General features: G+C 34.4%; 3 protein-coding genes across 3 annotated transcripts; 1 reads left to right on the plus strand and 2 right to left on the minus strand.

The window, feature by feature from the left end:
* Positions 1-142: 142 nt before the first annotated feature.
* On the minus strand, positions 143-1,049 carry LOC8263417 (probable calcium-binding protein CML45). Its single transcript, XM_002514698.4, has one exon. The coding sequence runs from the start codon at positions 805-807 to the stop codon at positions 178-180; it is 630 nt and encodes a 209-aa protein (XP_002514744.2). The 5' UTR covers positions 808-1,049; the 3' UTR covers positions 143-177.
* A 7,351-nt stretch (positions 1,050-8,400) lies between these two features.
* LOC8263418 lies at positions 8,401-12,086 on the plus strand. The gene is made up of 4 exons (XM_002514699.4): positions 8,401-9,136; positions 10,660-10,698; positions 11,576-11,660; positions 11,781-12,086. The coding sequence occupies exons 1-4, from the start codon at positions 8,732-8,734 to the stop codon at positions 11,861-11,863; spliced, it is 612 nt and encodes a 203-aa protein (XP_002514745.1). The 5' UTR covers positions 8,401-8,731; the 3' UTR covers positions 11,864-12,086.
* A 3,655-nt stretch (positions 12,087-15,741) lies between these two features.
* On the minus strand, positions 15,742-18,956 carry LOC8263419 (cyclic dof factor 3). The gene is made up of 2 exons (XM_002514700.4): positions 18,646-18,956; positions 15,742-17,448 (listed from the first exon to the last, which is right to left on the minus strand). Exons 1-2 carry the CDS (start codon positions 18,802-18,804, stop codon positions 16,141-16,143), a joined length of 1,467 nt encoding a protein of 488 aa, XP_002514746.2. The 5' UTR covers positions 18,805-18,956; the 3' UTR covers positions 15,742-16,140.
* Between the last annotated feature and the right edge of the window lie 1,201 nt (positions 18,957-20,157).

Below are 20,157 nucleotides of genomic sequence, written 5' to 3' on the forward strand. Positions count from 1 at the left end.
GTAAGAGAAAAATGCATTTTAAGTAGTACTAACTTTACCCCATTATCTACTATAACTACAACTTCTGTTTAGATGGCAATAATTTTGCTCCATTTCAAATGAAATAATACATACAATCTCCACATTATTTTGTAAAAGAACCTTGAAGGAAAAAAGAAATATATATAAACATATTACTTAGCTAAAACTACTCGCAATGAGTCTTACAAATTCATCCAAGTCTATGACTCCATCTCCATTATCATCAAAGGCATTAATCATCCTCGTGCAATCTGCTTCTGAGGCTTGTGGGAAACACAATGTGCGAAGGACTTTGTTCAACTCAGTTGCATCAATGGAACCATCTTTATTTTGATCAAAGACGGAGAAAGCTTCTTTTACTTCTTGGAGGCTTGGCTCCTGCTCTTCGAAGAGAGCAGTAATGTCGTTTGACCCCAGCTTATCCTGAAGCTTGTCGCCATCTGGGTCATAACAAGTTCCCAGCACACTCAGCACCGTTGTCAACTCTTCTGTACTCAGCTCTTCATTATGACAGCAGGCGTTCTCTGTCGAAACTGCTTCTGGTTTATCTGTCAGCATTTCCACTTCTTGTGGCAGCCTCTCACTTGCATTTCTGTCGATGCAAAGTTTCTTGGTTGCAACTTCTTCAACTCTACGGCACTTGCTGGCTAACCAAACTCTCCAGAGCTGCCAACAACTAATGTAATAGTTTTCAAGGATGATGATGATACAGTCGAGAATAATTAACAATAACAACCCAATTACAGAGTTTGCTGATTCATTAAAATCCGCAGCGTCGTTCTCCATTTCCTGAGGTAGAAAATTGGATCAAGGCAGTAATTCTGAAAGACTTTGGCAATAAATGTTGGTTCTGAAATGAAGAAGTATGGGAGTTTGGATATTATTAATATAGCAAGATTGAGGAAATGACTGAGAAAAAACACGACAATATAACAATTATTTTGCTCCCAAAAAAGTCTTGTTCGCTGATCTACCTTTTTCCTTTTATTAACTCGTTTACATTTGTTCAAAAAAACACTTCCTGCAACTTCCAAGACATGACCAACCAATTTTTTTTGTTTTTTATTATCGACGGATTTTAGTTAAAATATTTATAAAATATAACGGCAGATTGTTACTTAGGTTTGGCAAAAATGACATGTATGTAAAGGTGTTTTACACTTTGATCTTGGATGATTGACACATATTCTATTATTTAATATTAATAAATATATGTCAATCATCTATTAGTTTAGAGTATGGGTTGAAACATACGCCTAAATAAGAATTTTTTAAATAAAATAATATGGATACGTTTTCATTTATAGACAAAATTAAATTTATAGTGACTTAATAGTAATAATTTATTTATTTATTTTATTGATCATTCTGATTATAAGCTAATCGATGTAAATTTAACAGTTAATTACTTATATAATAATATAAAATCAATTTTATTTATATGAAAATTTCTTTATGATTCTATTTAACGAAATGTAAATGTTATAACATAACACTGGAGCAGATAAATAATTCAATAGAGTTGATATTTAGTGGTGAAAAAGACAGATATAATTTTTGTTTTAAAAATTTAAATTGTTTTCTATGAACATATTTAATAAAAATAAATATTTATTAAAAATTTTCGGGAATAATTTTTTTTAAAAAAATCATTTCTACTAATTATAATCTCAAATAATATCAAAATGACCAAACAATTTTTATTAGAATGGCTTTTCAAAAAGAATCGAAACTTATGAGTTTGAACTACGAGAAGAAGACGTATGAAATTGTATACATTTTACTTGGTAGAAATTGGCTTTGTGATGATTATTGATTAATGATGAAACTTTACAATATGAATTTTGAGATTTATAGTATAAGACAATTATGTTATATACATGTATGAGTTGCAACGGTCCCTAAGCTATCTAACGTCTGTCTATGGTCTATCTAATGTCCATTTCTCATTTAAGAAAGGTTGAAGTGACCTTTCTTCCTTAGAAAAGAAAAGTTGCTCCTTTTCCCTCCTCAAGGCCTGTGATGACATGTCTGTACAGCTTTCTGCTGTACAGACCTGAGGGCTTCCTTTCTTCTCCCTTTCTATGTGTTTGTTACATACTTTCTGTTTTGATTCTTCAACACTCCCCCTCAAGGTGGGTTTGTATAGGTTGATGGAACCCATCTTGCTAAGGATGTTTTGATGACTTGCTTTGTTGAGAGCTTTTGTAAATATATCAGCAGGTTGTTCATGACTTCTGAAGAATGGGGTTTCTATTTCTCCGGATTGTAATTTTTCTCTAATGAAGTGACAATCGACTTCAATGTGTTTAGTCCGTTCGTGGAAGTCTGGATTTGACGCAATGTGTCTGGCAGCTTGATTATCGCAATACATTTTCATAGGTCCTCTGCATTCTATTTTCATATAAATGAGTACTTGTTTGATCCAGACAAGGCCGCTAGCTGTAGATGCCATGGCTCAGTATTCAGCTTCTACACTTGATCTTGCAATTACATTTTGTTTCTTGCTTTTCCATGTTACTAGGTTTCCTCTTACAAAGGTGCAGAATCTTGTAGTTGATTTCCTGTCACAGCTTCCTGCCCAGTCTGCATCAGAGAAACCAACTATAGTGTTAGCATTATTATTCTTCATCCAAATACCTTGACCTGTAGTGTCCTTGAGATACCTAAGTATCCTATCAATTGCATCCAAGTGGCTGGTACGAGGAGCATGTATAAACTGGCTTACCATACTTACTGCATATGTAATATCAGGTCATTTGACAGTCAGATAGATCAACCTCCCTACTAGTCACTGATATTGCCCTATGTCAGTCAATGGTTTACTATCTTCCAGATTAAGTTTAACATTGGTCTCCATGGGAATATTGACGGGTTTAGCTCCTAGCTTCCCGGTTTCTTTTAGTAGGTTAAGGACATATTTTCTTTGGGACAAAAATAACCATTTGTTAGATTTGGCTATTTCTATTCCAAGAAAGTATGATAGCTGGCCTAAATCCTTAATGTCAAATTCATTTTTTAAACTTTGTTTAACTTCCTCAATTTCTTTATTATCGTTTCTAGTTAAAATGATGTCATTAACATATACGAGGATGATAATAGTGTATGTATGAGAGTGATTTACAAACATGGAAGAATCTGAAGTGCATTTATTGAATCCAATATTTAAAAGAAAGAGGCTTAGTTTGGCATTGCTCTTGGAGCTTGCTTAAGACCATAGATTGCCTTTTTAATTTGCATACCGGGGATGGATTTGATGTGGAGTTATGGCCTGGTGGTAGAGTCATATAGATTTCTTCTTCTAGAGTCCATTGGAGAAATGCATTTTAACGTCCATTTGGATCAGATTCCATCATGAATTAGTAATTACAAATAATAAAATACGAACTATGTTCATTTTTGCTACTGGTACAAATGTCTCTTGGTAGTCAACACCATAGGTTTGGGTAAATCCTTTTGGTACCAACCTAGCCTTATATCTCTTAATTGTTCCATCACAGTTATATTTTATTTTATGCACTCATTTACATTCGACGGGTTTTTTATCTGGGGGTAAGGGAATAATATCCCAAGTGTCATTTCTTTCTAGGGCTCGAAGCTCCTCCTTCATGGCTTTGCACCAATTAGGGTTGGTGTTAGCTTCATAGAAGGATGTAGGTTCTGTGTGTGCCGTGAGATTTCTTAGGTAGGCTTTATACTGACTTGATATTGACTCGTAATTAATGAAACATTGAATTGGATATGATACCTTGTGGGACACATAGTCCCTTAACCTGACAGGAGGCCTGGTTGGTCGGGTGGCTCTTTGCGAGGCAATTTCTTCTTGTGGCTCGTTTTCTCTATTACTTTCATTATCTCCCCCTGAAGGAATTGCCTCGAAGACTCGATATGGCTCCCCCTCTGGTGGAGTATCCTGTGCTTGATTGTCAAAAAAGGAAAGATTATGCGGAAATAATAAAGTGTGGGGCCCATGAGTGCTGGTTTAATCGCATGTGTAGTAGGGTTCACTTCTACAAATGATACATCTAGAGAGATGTAAGTCTTGTGTGTGGAAGGATCATAGCATTTATACCCTTTTTTCTTTAGGAGTATCCTAAAAACAGAGTTTTAACAGAACTCCTGTCGAGCTTGTGATGACGTTTGATGTGGACAAAGCTAGTGCAACCAAAGACTTGAATGTGTCCTAATTCTATTTTTCTCCCTTTGAGGATTTCTAGTGGACTGAGATTTTTTAATTTTACACTTGGTAATCTGTTGATGAGATACGTAGCGGTTAAGAGAGCATCCGACCAAAAAATATTTGGAACATTATTTTGAAAAAGGAGAGTCTTGGTGACTTTAAGAAGATGCCTGTTTTTTCATTCGGAGACCCCATTTTGTTTAGGGGTATTAATGCATGTAGTTTGATGCAAAATATCTTATCTGGTAAAAAATTCTGAAATTTTTTTATTTATATATTCAATGCCATTGTCAGAGCGAAATTTTTTGATTTTGGCAGTGTATTGATTTTGGATAAATTTAAAAGTCTTGAAAGTAGGTAAATACCTCATTTTTTCCTTTTAACAAATAAACCCAGGTAGTGCGGGAGTAATCGTCAATGAATGTAGCAAAATATCTTGAGATAACAGGGGGCAGGTCCCCAAACATCATAATGAATTAATTCAAACATATTTTCAGAGACATTAGAAGATAAAGGAAAAGGTAATCGTGTATGTTTAAAAAATTTACAAATATCACAACAACTGGAATTCAAATTGTAATAAAAAAGCTTGTTTAAAATTTAATCGGAGGGATGCCCAACCTGTCGATGCATCAGCATGCCTTGATCGACCGGTCTCATCGAGACAAGGCATTGGTTGGTGGAGTCCTTAAGATAGTATAGTCTATTTTCAAATTGTCCCTCACCAATCGTCTTCCATGTGATTCGATCCTGAAACAGTATTGTAGTTGGTGAGAATATGACATTACAGTTTAAAGTATGGGTTATTTTACCAACAGACAGTAAATTAGATTTAAAATTAGGTAAAAGTAATATATATTGTATATTTTTATGAAATAATGTGGAGGTGCCAAAACCAAAAATTTTAGCTTGTCCTCCATTAGCAAATTAACAGGTACAAAATTTTATAATTTTGTTGAATCTCACGTCATGTGATCAGTTGCACCAGAGTCAATAATCCAATTTTATGAATTTTTTAAAAAACTTGAACAATTTTTTGAGTTAGATACTAAACCTGACCCACGAGATTGCTGTTGTTGGACAATAGATTGAAGCTGAAAAATTAATTGGGAGCATTGTAAATTTTCTATCGGGTCGGATCCGGGTCGGGTTTACTGTGCAAATCGGGTCAAGTTATTAGAGTCGGGTCAGGTCGAGTCTTCATGCTCGGATATTTTAAAGAGACCCGACCCGCTACTTATGTTGAGCCTTGACCCGCTCCCTTCTTTCTCAATGTAACCCTTATTAGGGTTTGATAGGCTTATGCCGCCAAACCTCTTCTCTGTCTTCTTCCTTCTCTACCCGCCTCTAACCCTATTAGTCGCGCTGCTTCCTCGCTCGATTCGATTGTGATTCGGCCGCAGATGAGGGTGAAGATGCCAATAGTTATTGTGGGTGTGGCCCTGCTTGCTGCAGTGGTCGCACCTCTCGATACTAGTAGGCGCTCCCCTCGCGCGCGCTGTCTTTCGAGAGTCTGAGTGACGGGTGAGATAAGCTCGATTCTCTGTGTTATCGAGGCTGGAACTTGTGCTCATCATGGCGTGTCTGGTCTCTTCCTATTGGATGATGGCTATGACGGCGTCGATTTTTGGGAGTTTGCTGGACAGGAGGATTAGCAACCTCAAAGCTTCATAGCTTGAGTCCAATCCTCCTAGATAGGTATACACTAAATCTTGTTCTGCTCTTCTTCTGGGTCTGTTGTCGGTGGGAGGTAGTTTTGCAACTCCTCCCATCTGGTTAGAACTTCAGTTGCATAATATATGCTGGTTCAAGTCCTTTGCTTGATTTGTGATAGTTCATGTTTTAGGTTTAAGATGTGAGTGAAACTTTGCTCGTGGCCGTATAGGCTCTTCATCTGTTTCCAAATTGCTTGTGATGATTCGAGTAACATGCACAGTCTAGAAATCTGTGGTTTCATGGTGTTTGTGAGTAGGGACATGACCATATGGTCTGCTGTCTGCCATTCCTCAATTTCTTCTGTTTCTCCTTTGGTTGGTCGGTCTAGATTGATTGGCTTTGGCCTGTTTCTAGTTCCTGTGATGAACGCTAATTTTTTTTCTACCGCTCAAACTGATATATACAGACCTTGACCATTCGAAATAGTTTTGGTTGCCTTTTAACACAATGTTGATTAATTTTGTGATATCATTGTGAGACATGATGAAATTTTGAGATTTAGTTTATGGGAAAATGTAAGTGATGACAAGTTAAACATGCTTTGATTCCATGTAGAAATTGTATTTGTGATGATTATTGATCAATGATGAAATTTTACAATATGAATTCTGAGATTTACAGTATGAGACAATTTTACTATATACATGTATAAGTTGCAACGGTCCCTAAGCTATCTAACGTCTTGCTCCTTTTCCCTCTTCAAGGCCTGTGATGACATGTCTGTACAGCAGAAACTTGAGGCCTTCCTTTCTTCTCCCTTTTTGTGTGTTTGTTACATACTTTATGTTTTGATTCTTCAACATACTTCAAGTGAACTTTACCTATTAGTAATTTTTATTTTATAAAAATTTATTTCAAGTGATTTGATTTATTAAATGATCAATAAACTGATAATTATTTAAGGCTAAAAGCGAGTTTTTCTGCAGAGGTAAATGAGTGGATGAGTTTTTGGCACATGAACTCAACAATTAGTATAAAAACTTCACAGTGAACATTTATCTGTTTTAGTTCAATGTATTTACAACTCTCATTTCCAGTGAGATTTTTATTTCTGGTGATTAAAGTGTTTATTTTGTATTTAATTTCTTATAGATGCGGAATTTACAAACCTGTTAAATCTCATATGAATCAAAAATAGAAATTAATTTAAACAAAAAATCAATTATATTTACAGTCATTTAATCTGCATGTCGTGTAATTATTTATTATTATTTTGATTTAGACAATAGTGTAAAATAAATATTTAGAAAAGATTTGATGTTATCTAGACATCTTTTAAAATAATAATAAGTTTTGATATTTTTAAATGTTTGGTGATAAATATTTTGAGATTTTGTTTGATATAATAAATATTTAAATTATTCTTAAAAATATATATTAATCGAGTTATAATTATATAAAACTATAATATAATTAATAAAATTAACTTATTAATTTATATATTAAAAAAAAGATAACGTATTAATTGAATATTTCAACAAAAATAATGACCTAAAAAAAACTGACGCGTGGATTAAGAATTTCCACAAAAATCAGGAGCTCTAAATTCCATGGAAATCTTAGGCAAGAAGAAAAAATTGAAGTGGTAGTTGGTCAAGACCCATTTGTTTTGCAGTAGCATTTGTCGCAGTGATTTCATATCATAATCTTAGTTTAGTTTCTTGTTTATGATTGATTGCCTGTGCCGTGACGCAATTTCATTAGGTGAAACTCATGTTTTCCTTTATTACTACTAGTTTTAAGCTTGTTATTTATATGATTAATTGTATTCTTAAATTTACTTTTTTATTAATAGATTTGAACATGACATCTTACATTTTTAAGTTAATTTTGTAAAGCAAACAAGACAATTAAAAAACTAAAACTAATAATAATATTACTAATATAATTGCATTCTATCTTTTGGAGAGAAATAGAATTGTATGATTGCAAATTGTATATCCAGAAATAAAATATAAAAAAAAAAAATCAATTTTTTAGTAAATAAGTGAGGAAATACCAAATTTCAGTGAGTATTTGGGGCAGATGAGCATCATTGAAAACGATGAGCAAATACATTAGAAAATTGGTAGAAGAGAGTTGTGAGCTTCTGAGAAGATGGAACTGACTGACTGACTAACTTTTTCTTCTAAAAGCAGAAGTAAACTTCCTCATGCCCTTTTCACATCAAATCTATTTCCTTTTATCTGTTGACTCTTAAAGTCTTGAGGTCCACACACATAAAACCAAATACATTTTTCTTTCAAATTAAGGATATCTTTTTTAGACGATTGATTATCATTTCAAAAATGGTGGATTTTAACGTTATTCATTTCCTAAATGAGAAATTAAATCCTAAAAATTAAAATTTATAATTTCATATTTTTCAATCAAACGAGTCCTTGAAATAAATCAATCTTACCAACCATCACTATCTTTTTATCTGAACTTTTTGGCCTCATTGATTTTTTTTTCTTCTTTTAAATCATTAAAAAGATATTTAATTACAATCGTCCTTTAAGACAGCAAAAAGATCATCAGAAGGGGTCTGAGATGAGCTGAATTGTTTTTTTTTTTTTTAAAAGTAATTTAAGTACACTTTTAGAATATTAAAAAATGAAAAAATTACTGAGGAACAGCTGCATTCCAGGATTTTTCTTTGATAAACTGATGCGAATGTCTTCCTTTCGATTTTTATTTTATTTTTTTTAAAAAGTAATCCATCCTTCTTTAGCTCTTAACAGAGCAGCTGAAAGTTCATTTGCGGGTCTTAATTTCTTTATCCATTTCAATCCGAATAAATAATACTCAGAAACATTTATGATTTTATAAAAGATGAGCCCGACCAAGGATAGACCCAAAAGGCGAATCCGCCACTCTTCCCCACCCACACCATCCCGAACCGCCTCCTTCTCCTCCACACCCGACTCATCACATCGTCGATCTACACTCGCCCATTCAGCCACTCTCCAAGACCGGGAGGTCCTGACTGAAGAAGATACTTTAACACTCTTTGAAGACCTCCAAATCTCTGAAAAATACACCAAGTTTTCAAGCACTGAACCAAGAAGCTTTCCTTACAGTGTCAAGCAGCAATGTTGGGATAAGGCTGAGAAAGTTAAAGGCCGTGACCCAGATCGATGGCGACGTGACCCACTTGGTAACATTGTGTTTAGAAAGCTTGTTGGTTGTCCTGGTTGCTTGTGTCATGATTATGATCACATTGTTCCTTACTCTAAGGTAATTTCTTTCATTTCTTTTTTGACAATGCGTCTCATTTATGTTTATTAAATGTGTGGTATTTATTAGGTGGAAATTCTTTTAAATTGTTATAAAGATTATGTGTTTTGCTATTAATTTGTCAATCACCTGCTGCATAGGATTAGCACTATTCAACTATTTGATTTTATGAATGTTTTGATATTTTCCTCAACAATGAGGGGATGTGTGACTGTTGAAAATTCAATTTATCTGGGGCTGCTTGATTTTCCGCCTCTTGAATTGTATTTAGATGCACGCAGCCCTTAAATTTAGTTAGCGAGTTATGATAAATTGAAATTGTGGGTCAGAACCAAGGTAACTACCAATCCTGTTTGGAATAAAAGAATTGCAAAAATGTAGTAGAAATCAAACTGGATTAGCAGATGGTATGTAAATACTGCGGTACCAGCAATGTATAATGTCAGGTTACTGCCGTGATAAAATAGATTGTAGAGTTAGTGCTAGAATGAATTGCAGAATACCTGAAACAAGAATAGATCAGTTTAAATTTTAACTTGGAGATGTCCAGAATGCAGCGGCTGAAATGCAGTGAAGGTCTACAACCTTTTACATCCATTTCGAGGCATTAGCATCAGACTTGATAAGCCAGCAATTTTTTGCCTAGTTAGATATTGTAATTGGGCTCAACATATCTAGTCTAATGGTCCTGATTGAAAAGTTGTATAAATGTTTTTGCCATGTAGGATTGCTAAAGTAAAAAATCATTCATATTTGGTATATCAATCTTAGAGCATGGAATCTAAACAGCCAAAAGAAATAATTGAAGGGATTGAGAATTTAAAGGAAATCTGAGCCCTTCTATAGACAAGGGGAGAGAAGTGGATTGAATATATCATTATAGCCTACTCCGGCAATGCTATAAATTCTTTGTATTCTTTTTCTCTCTGGCAATGACAGATACAGTTTGGATTTACACATTATGTCTTGTTCAGAAGGCATGCTTGAATCCTGTTGTTGTGCAGTTTTTGGGTTTCCATCGTAATTGTTTCATTTGTATCATTAAACAAAGGATATAAGTGTTGGCATGTTTCGTATTACTTTTCTTTCATGATTGACTAATACTCAAATGTTTAGATTCTGTTAATGAACTCTTTGCTTAGTGGAGTGAGGATTAAAGAATGAATTACAACTCTGTTTGTCTACCAAAACTACCCAATACATGCTATAATTTTGTTGTCACCTTTCGAAGGTGCAGTTTGTTCAAGTATACCCTTTCATAAGCTCTACAGATTATTTTTACTTTGAATCATATGGAGCATTTGCTTTTTTATATTCTTATATGCACGAAATTTTATCTTAGATGCTTGTTGACTCTTATATGAGACCACTATTCTTGCAGTGTAACCAATTTTAGATCCTGTATGGAATCACTCTTAAAATACCCCTTGCAAATTGTGGATATCATTTAATGTAGTTTTGTATTCTAAACTTTATTATATATGGCGGCTGCTCGAGTTTGATTTAAATGTATTCTATTTCAGGGGGGCAAAAGCACACTGGAAAATTGCCAGGTTTTACAGGTGAGTGGCATGTTCTCTTCTAATATATGAGATTATAACATTTAATTCTTCTTTGGTTTGGTATGATGTTCTCGATATCTTTTGCATTTAAATGTTAAGTTCTTGAAAAAGATCAATTTGAACATTTTACTTTTTGCTTGTTTAATATGCCTGTTCCTACAAGAAAGCTACTTTTTCAAATTCATTATCCTTACTTATCTACATGATAGGAAGCAACTCATTTTGCATCTGCAAGATTGGCTCATGTTTAATATGCCAGTGCTGGGAAATATGAGATGGCTCATGTTTGTATACATAAATCTAGTAAGATTAGTGAACAGAATAGGTCTTTCAGCTGCTCCTTTCACTGAATAGTCTCAGTTAATTATGCCCTAGAGTTGTCACTGTTTATGCATAATTCTCACCGAGTCCATTGTGGTCTCATAAGTATATCGAGCATTAACCTTCAATTTCCATTCCCCAGTTAGCTAATGGAAATGAGCCTTTGTTTTCCTTGACAGCGGTTTGCTTGGAATGCGTTCTAGACGTTAAAATAAAATATTTCTGTGTACTTAATTGTTTTCTGACTGCTGTGTATGATATAATTTCTCAATGGTCTACACATCAAACCAAATTAGTAACCGATGCGTATGATGCAAGATATCTGACTGTTGTCCTGATACTGTTAGGAGGTCATGAAGTCATTAACCACATCTCTATGTTCCACCCAAACTGTAGCACACATCTCTTCTTAGATCTGCATGTTTTGATATTTTTAGTTTTATGTGAATCATCTAAAATGAGAAAGTTTATTTTCGGGAAATCGTTATATTGTGCTACTGGTGCAAGAAATTGGACACTCTTTAATAAAGCTGAATTTTGGTTATATCCCCTGCAGGCAACAGTTAATCGATCAAAGGGAAATAGAACCGAGCTATCCAGAGCTGATCTCATTCAGAGAAGTTCGTATTGCCGCGTAGCAGGTACTCTGAATGTAATAAATCAAACAAAAAATAAATAAAAGAAACCACACACAAGACACAAGTTCTTGAAGAAAGGAATTCAGCAGAATAACTAACTGGAGAATTTTGAATGAGGTGCAGGACGCGACATGGATCTTATTGAACTGTCAGCCTATGGCAATGTACGACACGCGCAAGAATCAGGAGGTTGTAGAATTCAATGAACAAGTAGCTATGGTAACTTGTAAAACAGGCTTCAAGACGAAGCAAAGGAATTTGTACATCTTGTTATACAATTACATATTGGAAACCTTTTGTTCAAACTGCATAGATCTTATCCAATTTCCTTTTGTTGTTATGTTAAGCAAGTCATCTGCAAGAAATTCTTGTCGTGGTAGAACTGTAAAGGTTTATTTATTGAATGGAAATAACCAGAATTTGATTGTGTGCGACGGTAAGCTTGGAAAGCGTCAAAATGGCGTCTTCCCGCTAGCTTTTATGTTCACTCTGAAGAATTATATTCTGCTCACGAATTTAGCCTTCTAAACGTATTCCAGAAAAAAGAGTCCCTGTTATAATCTACAGTTATTGAACCTTTCATGGTTTAGAAAAATATAATTTTTGTTTTTCTTTTGAGACCTGTTGACATGCATGCTTAGAGTAAGGCCACCTGCATATAAGTTGAAGGTTACCCCAAACCACAATCTTAAAAGGAGAGACCCTTGGGGCTTGAAGTGTGTGGAATGCCAATGCCAATGCCACATGCAAATTAGTAAATTAAGATACCAATTTCTTCACTAAAATTTGGATGTTAACATCAAATACCAATATGACTATCAAAGGGGAAAAGTAAAAAATGTTTGCTTCTTTTTGTTGTAAAGGGAAAAGCTTTACACGCATTCTACTTCTTTTGTTGAGCTACTTTTCTTTCTCCTCTAATTAATAACACCACTTTCTTTTCTTTTCCTTTTTGAGTCACTGTATTCTAATGTTACCAAAAAGAATCATTTTGGTCATCCTCTTTGGAAGCTAATATTTTTGATGCCATGCACGTCTCCCACACAAAGTCATTATTATCCAGAAAATCAGTCTCTTTTGATTGCTGTTGCATGTTACCGAACCAGTTTCTTCACTATTTTTATTTAATTAATTATCTTCTTTTAGTAAATATATCAATGCATCTGTATTTTTCAAAACTTAAAATTACCAAAGTTTTGTCAAGAAAAAAGTATCTTCGTTTGGCTTTTTTACAATCGCTACACCATAACGCCCGCATTTTCCTTTCCTTGAACATGGGGCTTTCCTTTTTTTTTTTGACTTTCTTGCACCTTTATGTTTGAAGTTAATTATAAAATTTGTTATATGTAAATTCAGCCTGTGCCTTTGGAATTACAATTTTAAAAGAAGGCCATGAATCAAATGGGTTCTTAAGTGGGATACTAGTTCCATTAGCAAGGCCTATGACTTTGAAAATAACATGTCTATTCGCCACTATAATTTCAATTTGATTAAACATGAAAAAGCAGCAGATCAAAGGATAATGGGAGCTTGACTGTGAGACCCAATGAAAAAGCATTCCCTTCCTCAACTAAGTCAACTTTGATTATAATGGCCATATTTCCTCATCAAGGCACTGAGGCTAAGGTCTAATATCAATCTTTCATTCAATTGGTTGCAAAATGCTAGTCAAGATAGGGTTTTTTTTTTTTTTTTTAAATGTTTTCCTAAAGGAAATGTCAAAATAGTTGACCCTGCACTTACTATAAGTCTATGACTTAAAAAAAAAAAAAAAAAATCTCTCACTCTCTTACTACTAGTATTATTTTAGGCTTAAGAAAACACTAAGGTAATAGTGGAAAACATTGACTAAACTTTAGATTACTATGAAACTTTAACTAATTAATATAATTGCATACTTTGACAATATGCTAAATTAGTTAGAGGGTTTTCCCATGTATTCATTCATGTTTCTGTAAGCAATTTTACATATATATTAGGTTTCTATCATGCAAGTGTCATTATAAGAAATATAACTTGCTCATATTGATGACTTCTTTGAGTTCTTTATTATTTTTCTTTTTTGGCATCGTAGGTTCAGGAACTTATATGGGTGCATGTCAAAAGCAAAGGGATAGATGGCTTTTCTTCTCTCCCCTCGTTTGCTAATGCTTTTCCTAGCATTTACCTTCAAGAGATTAATGATTTCTTGTATGAATATGCTTGGCTGGCTCTTTGGACCCTCCCTAATGTGGACAAGTTGCCTAATTTATTTAATATCTCAGCTGAAATATTACCTTCCAAGTAAAGCATCCAGGGAAATTATAAAACTCGAATGCTTTATGTTCTAACTTTCATCTCAATGACACGATGCACCATTTTATCTTATGGGCATCTCCTTTTTTAAAATATATGATGTCTTATTGATTAGCTCGCTTGAGTAACAGGCGTGCCACACAGTGTTCTCCTTTTCCAAAGAATAGACTCGGAGATGGTGCTTTGATGGACCTCATTGAAAGAATGAAGGATCAATAATCTTATTAATGAAACAAATTACAGTAATATATAATATACTACAATATGAGTCATCTGCAATACATAATTGATTAGAAAATGTTTATTCTTATCGCTTATGAGTTATAATGATTAAGTTATTCAATTAATAATTCAATAGTCAAGTGTCTATCTTGTAGTGTACAGCCGAATGTCTGTACAGATCCTTACTTAAATTGGCATAAAATAGTTAATAATTATCAATAGGCCATTGTTGACAAGTTAGAAGAATGCCATCTTTAGAGCAGGTAGGACTTGATCCAGATGGTTGGAAAACTGAAACCTGAAAGAATACAACTTTCCTTCTTCTTTTGTGTGTGTGTGTTGTAGAACTGACGCTCATAGTGGAAGTTTGTATTCAATCTGCTCTTGGAATAATGTATTTCGCAGGCAAACTAAATTAATGATTATATGGCCAGAATTTAATGATGCATACATGGAACTAACTATGATTAATGTTTCAGTTACCTGATGAAACAACTGAAACTTAGGCATATGGATGGAAAGAAAAGAACAATTGCTTTCTGCATAGAAAAGGAAAAGAGCAAAAAGTAAAGAAAGCAAAAGGAAGAGAGAATTGCCAATAATATGATGGCAGTATATGCAATTGGGTCCCCATAACAACTCACCTTATACGCAAAATGTGGCCTGTATTTGCTGCTACCAACAAAATATCTAAATGTTCCTTGTTGCTCATCAACCAGAGACACATGTTGCTTAGATTTTGATGTGTCTAGTAAATGCTCTTTTAAAGAAACAATTTATATTGGGTCATACATCTCAGTGGGGTCATCATCCATATATCCACTTTCCTATCAATGCAAATAGACCTGTTTTCTGTTTTTTGTCATTACTTAGAGCAGCTCATAATAAATCTGCAAGTTGATCCTGGTGCAATTTTAGTGGATTGTTTCTATCTTTTTATTTTTCAAATTATCCTAAGAATCTTATTATCACAGTTGAGGTAAGCAAATTTTCTCATTTATACTCAGCTTAAGAAGAAAGGGGACATAAATCAAGGAAATTCTGCAGAAGTTCAAGAACCTTGAAAATACATCTATGTTAGTGCTCTAATAAATATATAAAGAAGATTAGAGAGGAAGAAAATTCAAGAAAAATATCAAAGAACCTCATAATGCAATTACTCCTTTTGTGCAAGTTGTTCTTGTGTCCATTGAGCATGAAAAGGAAAGCTATTTGGCTTTTTTGTGAGATAAATTCAAGTTTATCTAGATTCAAAAAAAAGGGCCTAAAAGAATTTGAATATATTTATTTTTTGGAATTGTCATTTTTTTCCCTACTTTAGCCCCACCGGGGACCCTTTTAGCATTCTGCACTAATTACAGCGACTTTTTCTGCATTTGGCATCTTCCGATTATGCACGACTTTTCTCGAAGAATCCCTTTTCCAAACAATAGTCCTAAATCACTGCAAAGCAAACTACACACTAAGGATTTTATTGCATTCTTGAATCTGTTAACTCTCCTTATTTTTGGTAATATGAATGCTTCTTTCTGCAACTTTCAAGTACAGAACATATATGAGTCTGGCCTGAAAGAATTGCCGGTTTATTATACGGAAAGCAGCAGCAAGAGAAGTAGAGAAAATAGACTCCATTTTCTAGCTACTGTATTGAAGAACTACATTACAGTACGTGTACAGATTTTTCTGCTACATTCTTCTAAGGATTTTTCTCCAATCCTAGCTCAGTAGTATATCACATATATAGAGAGATATTTACATGAACTGAAACTCAGCAAAACAAGTAAAAAAAGATCCTCCAAAGACCCGAAATCTATGCCATCATCTCCTTTGTCTTGGTCAATTATCTTGTTTTGTTTCCCACGAGGCTAATGATTAAAATGATCCATTCAGGATCATGGTGAGTGCTGCAATCCTATAACGGGAAAGTCGAACTTGACCTTGCTCTTATGGTCTACATGTCAGCAAATCAAGTGCTCTCATGAAAGTTGATGGATCGAGACAAGGCAGCAGGGTTCGCTCTTAATACAGAAGAAGAAGAAGTTTGAGGAATATGATTCTTTTCATCACTCTTTGGTTGCAATGCCTTCAATAACCCTCCTCCATTAAAAGATTCATTCTTGATTCCTAGTGTAGCCCATATAGAACTTTTGGCTGCTTCGTTTGGATCATCAATTCTTAGTGTCTTGGGAACTAATACACGTCCATTTTTACGCTTCCCTGGCTCTTCTTTCCCCAAATCATCTGGCTTTAGCGCGTCCCCGTCTCTTGAATGCTTTCCTAGTGTAGGAGAATTAGGACTGGATGAAGCCTTTTGATTTGATGATGAAGAAGAAGATTGGGGTGACAAGAGAGGGATGTTCCAACCCCCTGCGACACCACAGTTCCAAATGGGAGGATAAAATGACATGGGAAATCCTGGTGGCGGAGGACAAAAAGCTGGAGGAGGAGGCAATGCAGAATTCCATGGATAAGCCCAAGGAACACCAGAAAGACATGTAATTGGAGAAGCAAAGCCATTGATGCTTGGCATGAAAGGTTCTTGTGCACCAGTACGGCGTCCTTCCTCCATCGAATTCGAAACCGTAACAGATGATCCACCTGAACAATCATCGCCACCATTTTCTCTACCTTTGCATGGAACACGAGTCATCTTGTCTTCAAAATGATGAAAACCATTTCGACTGCTATTCAAAACCTTCTTATCAGCAAGACTCAGTACAGAAGCCATCGAATCACATATTGGTGTATCCAAACCAAAGCTAAGGACTCTGCCATTAGGCCTTAATGCAGGATTGTTGCAGGTTCCATTAGGAGCCTCAATTCGAGCAGCTTGAAGCGCCTCAGAAATGGTTATATGACGATAATGAGAAGCAGAGTTCTTATTCTTACGACGTCCAGCTCCCACAGGAACGTTCCTCATAGTACCACCAGCAGTCCAGTATCTTTGACAGGCTTTGCAGAAATGGCGTGGTTGATTGATATTGTAATTATTATAATAACAAAATTTAGTATCCATGCTATTGCATCGGGGACAAGGAAGAATTTTGTCTGGCTTCTTGAGAGTTTTCTCTTGTGTATTTGTTCCATCATTCTGCTGTTTCTCTGATTTGGAATTCTTCGACTTTGCAGATTCTTCATTGATGGATGGTGTTTTTGGGTTGACATCAGTCTCCCCTAATTTTTCTGGCTCTGCAGATTCTTCTGTATCCTGAATTGGAGTATCGTCCTCATCATCTTCTTCTTGTGTATCAGTGACTTTTCCTGCTGAAAGTTCCTGAAATTTAACGTAGTTTCTTAGTTGGTTACATTCTAATCATATCTAAAATTAATCAGAATTCCTGAAAAGCAAGAAAAAACCCAAAGAGAAGAAATAGCATAAACTGAAGATTCTTTGAATTAACTGAAAGTTTTTCTTGTCATTTCTGGTTAAGGTTAAACACTAACATTTGCTTTGTCAAATTCCTCTGTTACACGTGTAGAGGTCTTATTGACAAGATCAATGTTCTAAGTTCAACTTTTGTGAACACATAGTCTAGAAATTTAATAAATTGGGCAACAAAGAAACAGACATGTGCACGGAAACCATGATTGTAATAGATTAAAGCAATCAGGAGGATAACATTTCAGAATTTCATGCTTAAGACAAGAAGTAGAATCTGCAATCAAAATCTCTAGTAAAAAACAGAACTCGTGTCAAGTTCTAATAGGAAGGGAATCAATGAAATTAAAAACACTTTATTGAAACTAAAGAACTGGATGAAAATAATTCTGAAAATACTACATTAAAAGGAGAAAAAGAAAAAATAACAAATAGGAGAAGAAAAGTAACAGTTTCCGTTGACATCTGGAAAAACAATATTCAAAATCAAGCATAAAAAATCAGTAATCTGAAGGTGAATGACAACTGTAAGAAAGCTGTAACAAAAATTTGCACTGATGGTTTCAAGTTTGACTAAGAGGATAAAACTTAATTTAACAAATGAAAACTTTGCTTCAATTGATTGTAAAGATGTAACAAGAAAAAGCGGATTCAGATTGGTAATCTGAAGTTTCAGGCTTTCGATTTACAAAGTCTACCAAGACTCTAAGATCAGAAAATTCATTTGTTTGTTCATTTTGTTTTCTTACCTTTCTCATCTTCCAAACACTAAAATCAAATCTGGAAAGTTGAAGTAAAAGCTTTTAGAAGTGGAAAGAAATTAAAAAAAAAAAAACCAACTCGAAATAGTAAAACCAATGAAGCGCAAAAACAAAATCCGACATGTTTGTCAAAATACTAGAAACTTAAAAAATGGAACAAAAAATGCCACTTGCAGCTTACTATGATAAGTAAAAATAGAAATCAAATCACGGAAGCTGAAAAGAAAAAAAAGGTAAAGCCACCAATTAATTCGTTTAGTATTCTAACAAATGGGTAATCTTCAAATCCATATATACCACAGTCTCTCTCAATCTCTATAGAAACCAGTACCTTCTCTGCTTTCATTTCTTCTTCGTCTTCTTCTACTGCTACCCTCTCCAAGGAAGGCAACTCCTGACCGGGGATCACCGGAGGGTCAAGGTCGGCGGTGAGAGGTATTTTCTTGCCGAAGAGTCTGATAGCAGGGTCTTTAGTAGTATTTTCTTGCATTTTTGTTTTTCGTTTCCTTGGTTAGCAAACAGGGGAGAGATAAAAAGAACGAACCAAAAGAGAGAGTTAGAATAGAAAAAGAAAACGCGCGAGAGAAATCTTTGTTGACAAAGTGGCATGGAAGGCAGTTTGGTGTCTCAGTTTTTGATCTCGTTTAAACAAGAAGTGGACGCCACGTCAGCATTATAGTTTGTTTCTCAGCCACAAGTTTTTGTGGCCTTTAAGATTTTCTTTTTCTTTCCGTCCTTTACACACACAAAGTATGGTGATTTTGATTCTATTCCAGTATATTAGGGTTGTAGCACAGAGTTTTGATACAATTGGTATATAGTCCTAGTCAGCATTTGAGATTTCCCTTGAAAGAGTATAAGTTTGGCTGCTACGATGACATGGCAATAAAATATTGGATTTCAGAAGCTAAACTGGTCCACAGGGAGGTCCATTTCTTGAAAACTCCACTTCTATCGTTTGAAAAGTTTGCAATTACTATTGGCCGGCCCTTTGACAAGACACATGAAGAGATTTTCTTTTCTTTTATGACCCAAGAGAAGAAGTTCTATTCCTCTAATATATATTACCTTTTCTAGAGGTAATCTTCGTCCCCGTCCCAAATTTTAGGGCAATTCCCATTATCCTCCCAGATTTTAATTAACACGTGAGATATTATATTAGTTTTTTAATGGTTTCTTTAATGAATAATAGTTCGAAGAATTTCTTTAGAGAAACTCAACCAAACTAGGCAAAACTCACTACCAAGCCCTTCCACTGTTCATGTTTGTTGCAATGAGTCTCAGACACCGAGTCTATATATTAATTATATTTTTGTTAAGTCTTTAAACGTCTGTTTATTATTTTATGAAGTATTATCGATAGAAATTGAAAATGCGGTTTTCGCCCTTTGTTAGAGGCTCGTAATATGAATGTTAATGAGGCTGATTAGCATGGGTTGAACACTAAGAAGCTTACTAGAATTAGTACTGACTAAAACAACATCCATCTTAGAGTTTAATAAAATTATCTAGTTTTTTAGTCTATTGATTTCCAATTTCAAAGAAGCTTTGTTGAAAATGATTTTTAATTATAAAGAAGCAATACATATTAGATTTTAAAATTTTGAAGTAAATTTAAATTTATGGAATGAAACTTTAATTGATCGAAGTTTATTATGAATTAAAATTGGACATCGATGATAAGACTTATTCTTAAATTTGAAAACCAAATACTCTTTTCTACAGCATAAAAAAAGTCTAGAGGAGGATTCCAGGCTGCATTCAAATAGTTTAAACACATTGTGTTTTTACTCTTTCCTTTTTTTTTTCTCATTCATTCTGTCGACGGATACTAATTAAGCCA

This window comes from Ricinus communis, chromosome 4 (assembly GCF_019578655.1).
Source record: "Ricinus communis isolate WT05 ecotype wild-type chromosome 4, ASM1957865v1, whole genome shotgun sequence".
Taxonomy (NCBI): Eukaryota; Viridiplantae; Streptophyta; class Magnoliopsida; order Malpighiales; family Euphorbiaceae; genus Ricinus; species Ricinus communis.

Excerpts from the sequence above, each read along its gene's own strand:
- LOC8263419 (XM_002514700.4), bottom strand. The coding sequence starts at position 18,804 with ATGCAAGAAAATACTACTAAAGACCCTGCTATCAGACTCTTCGGCAAG. Across the intron at positions 17,449-18,645 it reads AAGAAATGAAAGCAGAGAAG|GAACTTTCAGCAGGAAAAGT; the intron begins GTACTGGTTTCT and ends GTTAAATTTCAG.
- LOC8263417 (XM_002514698.4), bottom strand. The coding sequence starts at position 807 with ATGGAGAACGACGCTGCGGATTTTAATGAATCAGCAAACTCTGTAATT.
- LOC8263418 (XM_002514699.4), top strand. The coding sequence starts at position 8,732 with ATGAGCCCGACCAAGGATAGACCCAAAAGGCGAATCCGCCACTCTTCC. Across the intron at positions 9,137-10,659 it reads ACATTGTTCCTTACTCTAAG|GGGGGCAAAAGCACACTGGA; the intron begins GTAATTTCTTTC and ends ATTCTATTTCAG. Across the intron at positions 10,699-11,575 it reads AAAATTGCCAGGTTTTACAG|GCAACAGTTAATCGATCAAA; the intron begins GTGAGTGGCATG and ends TATCCCCTGCAG.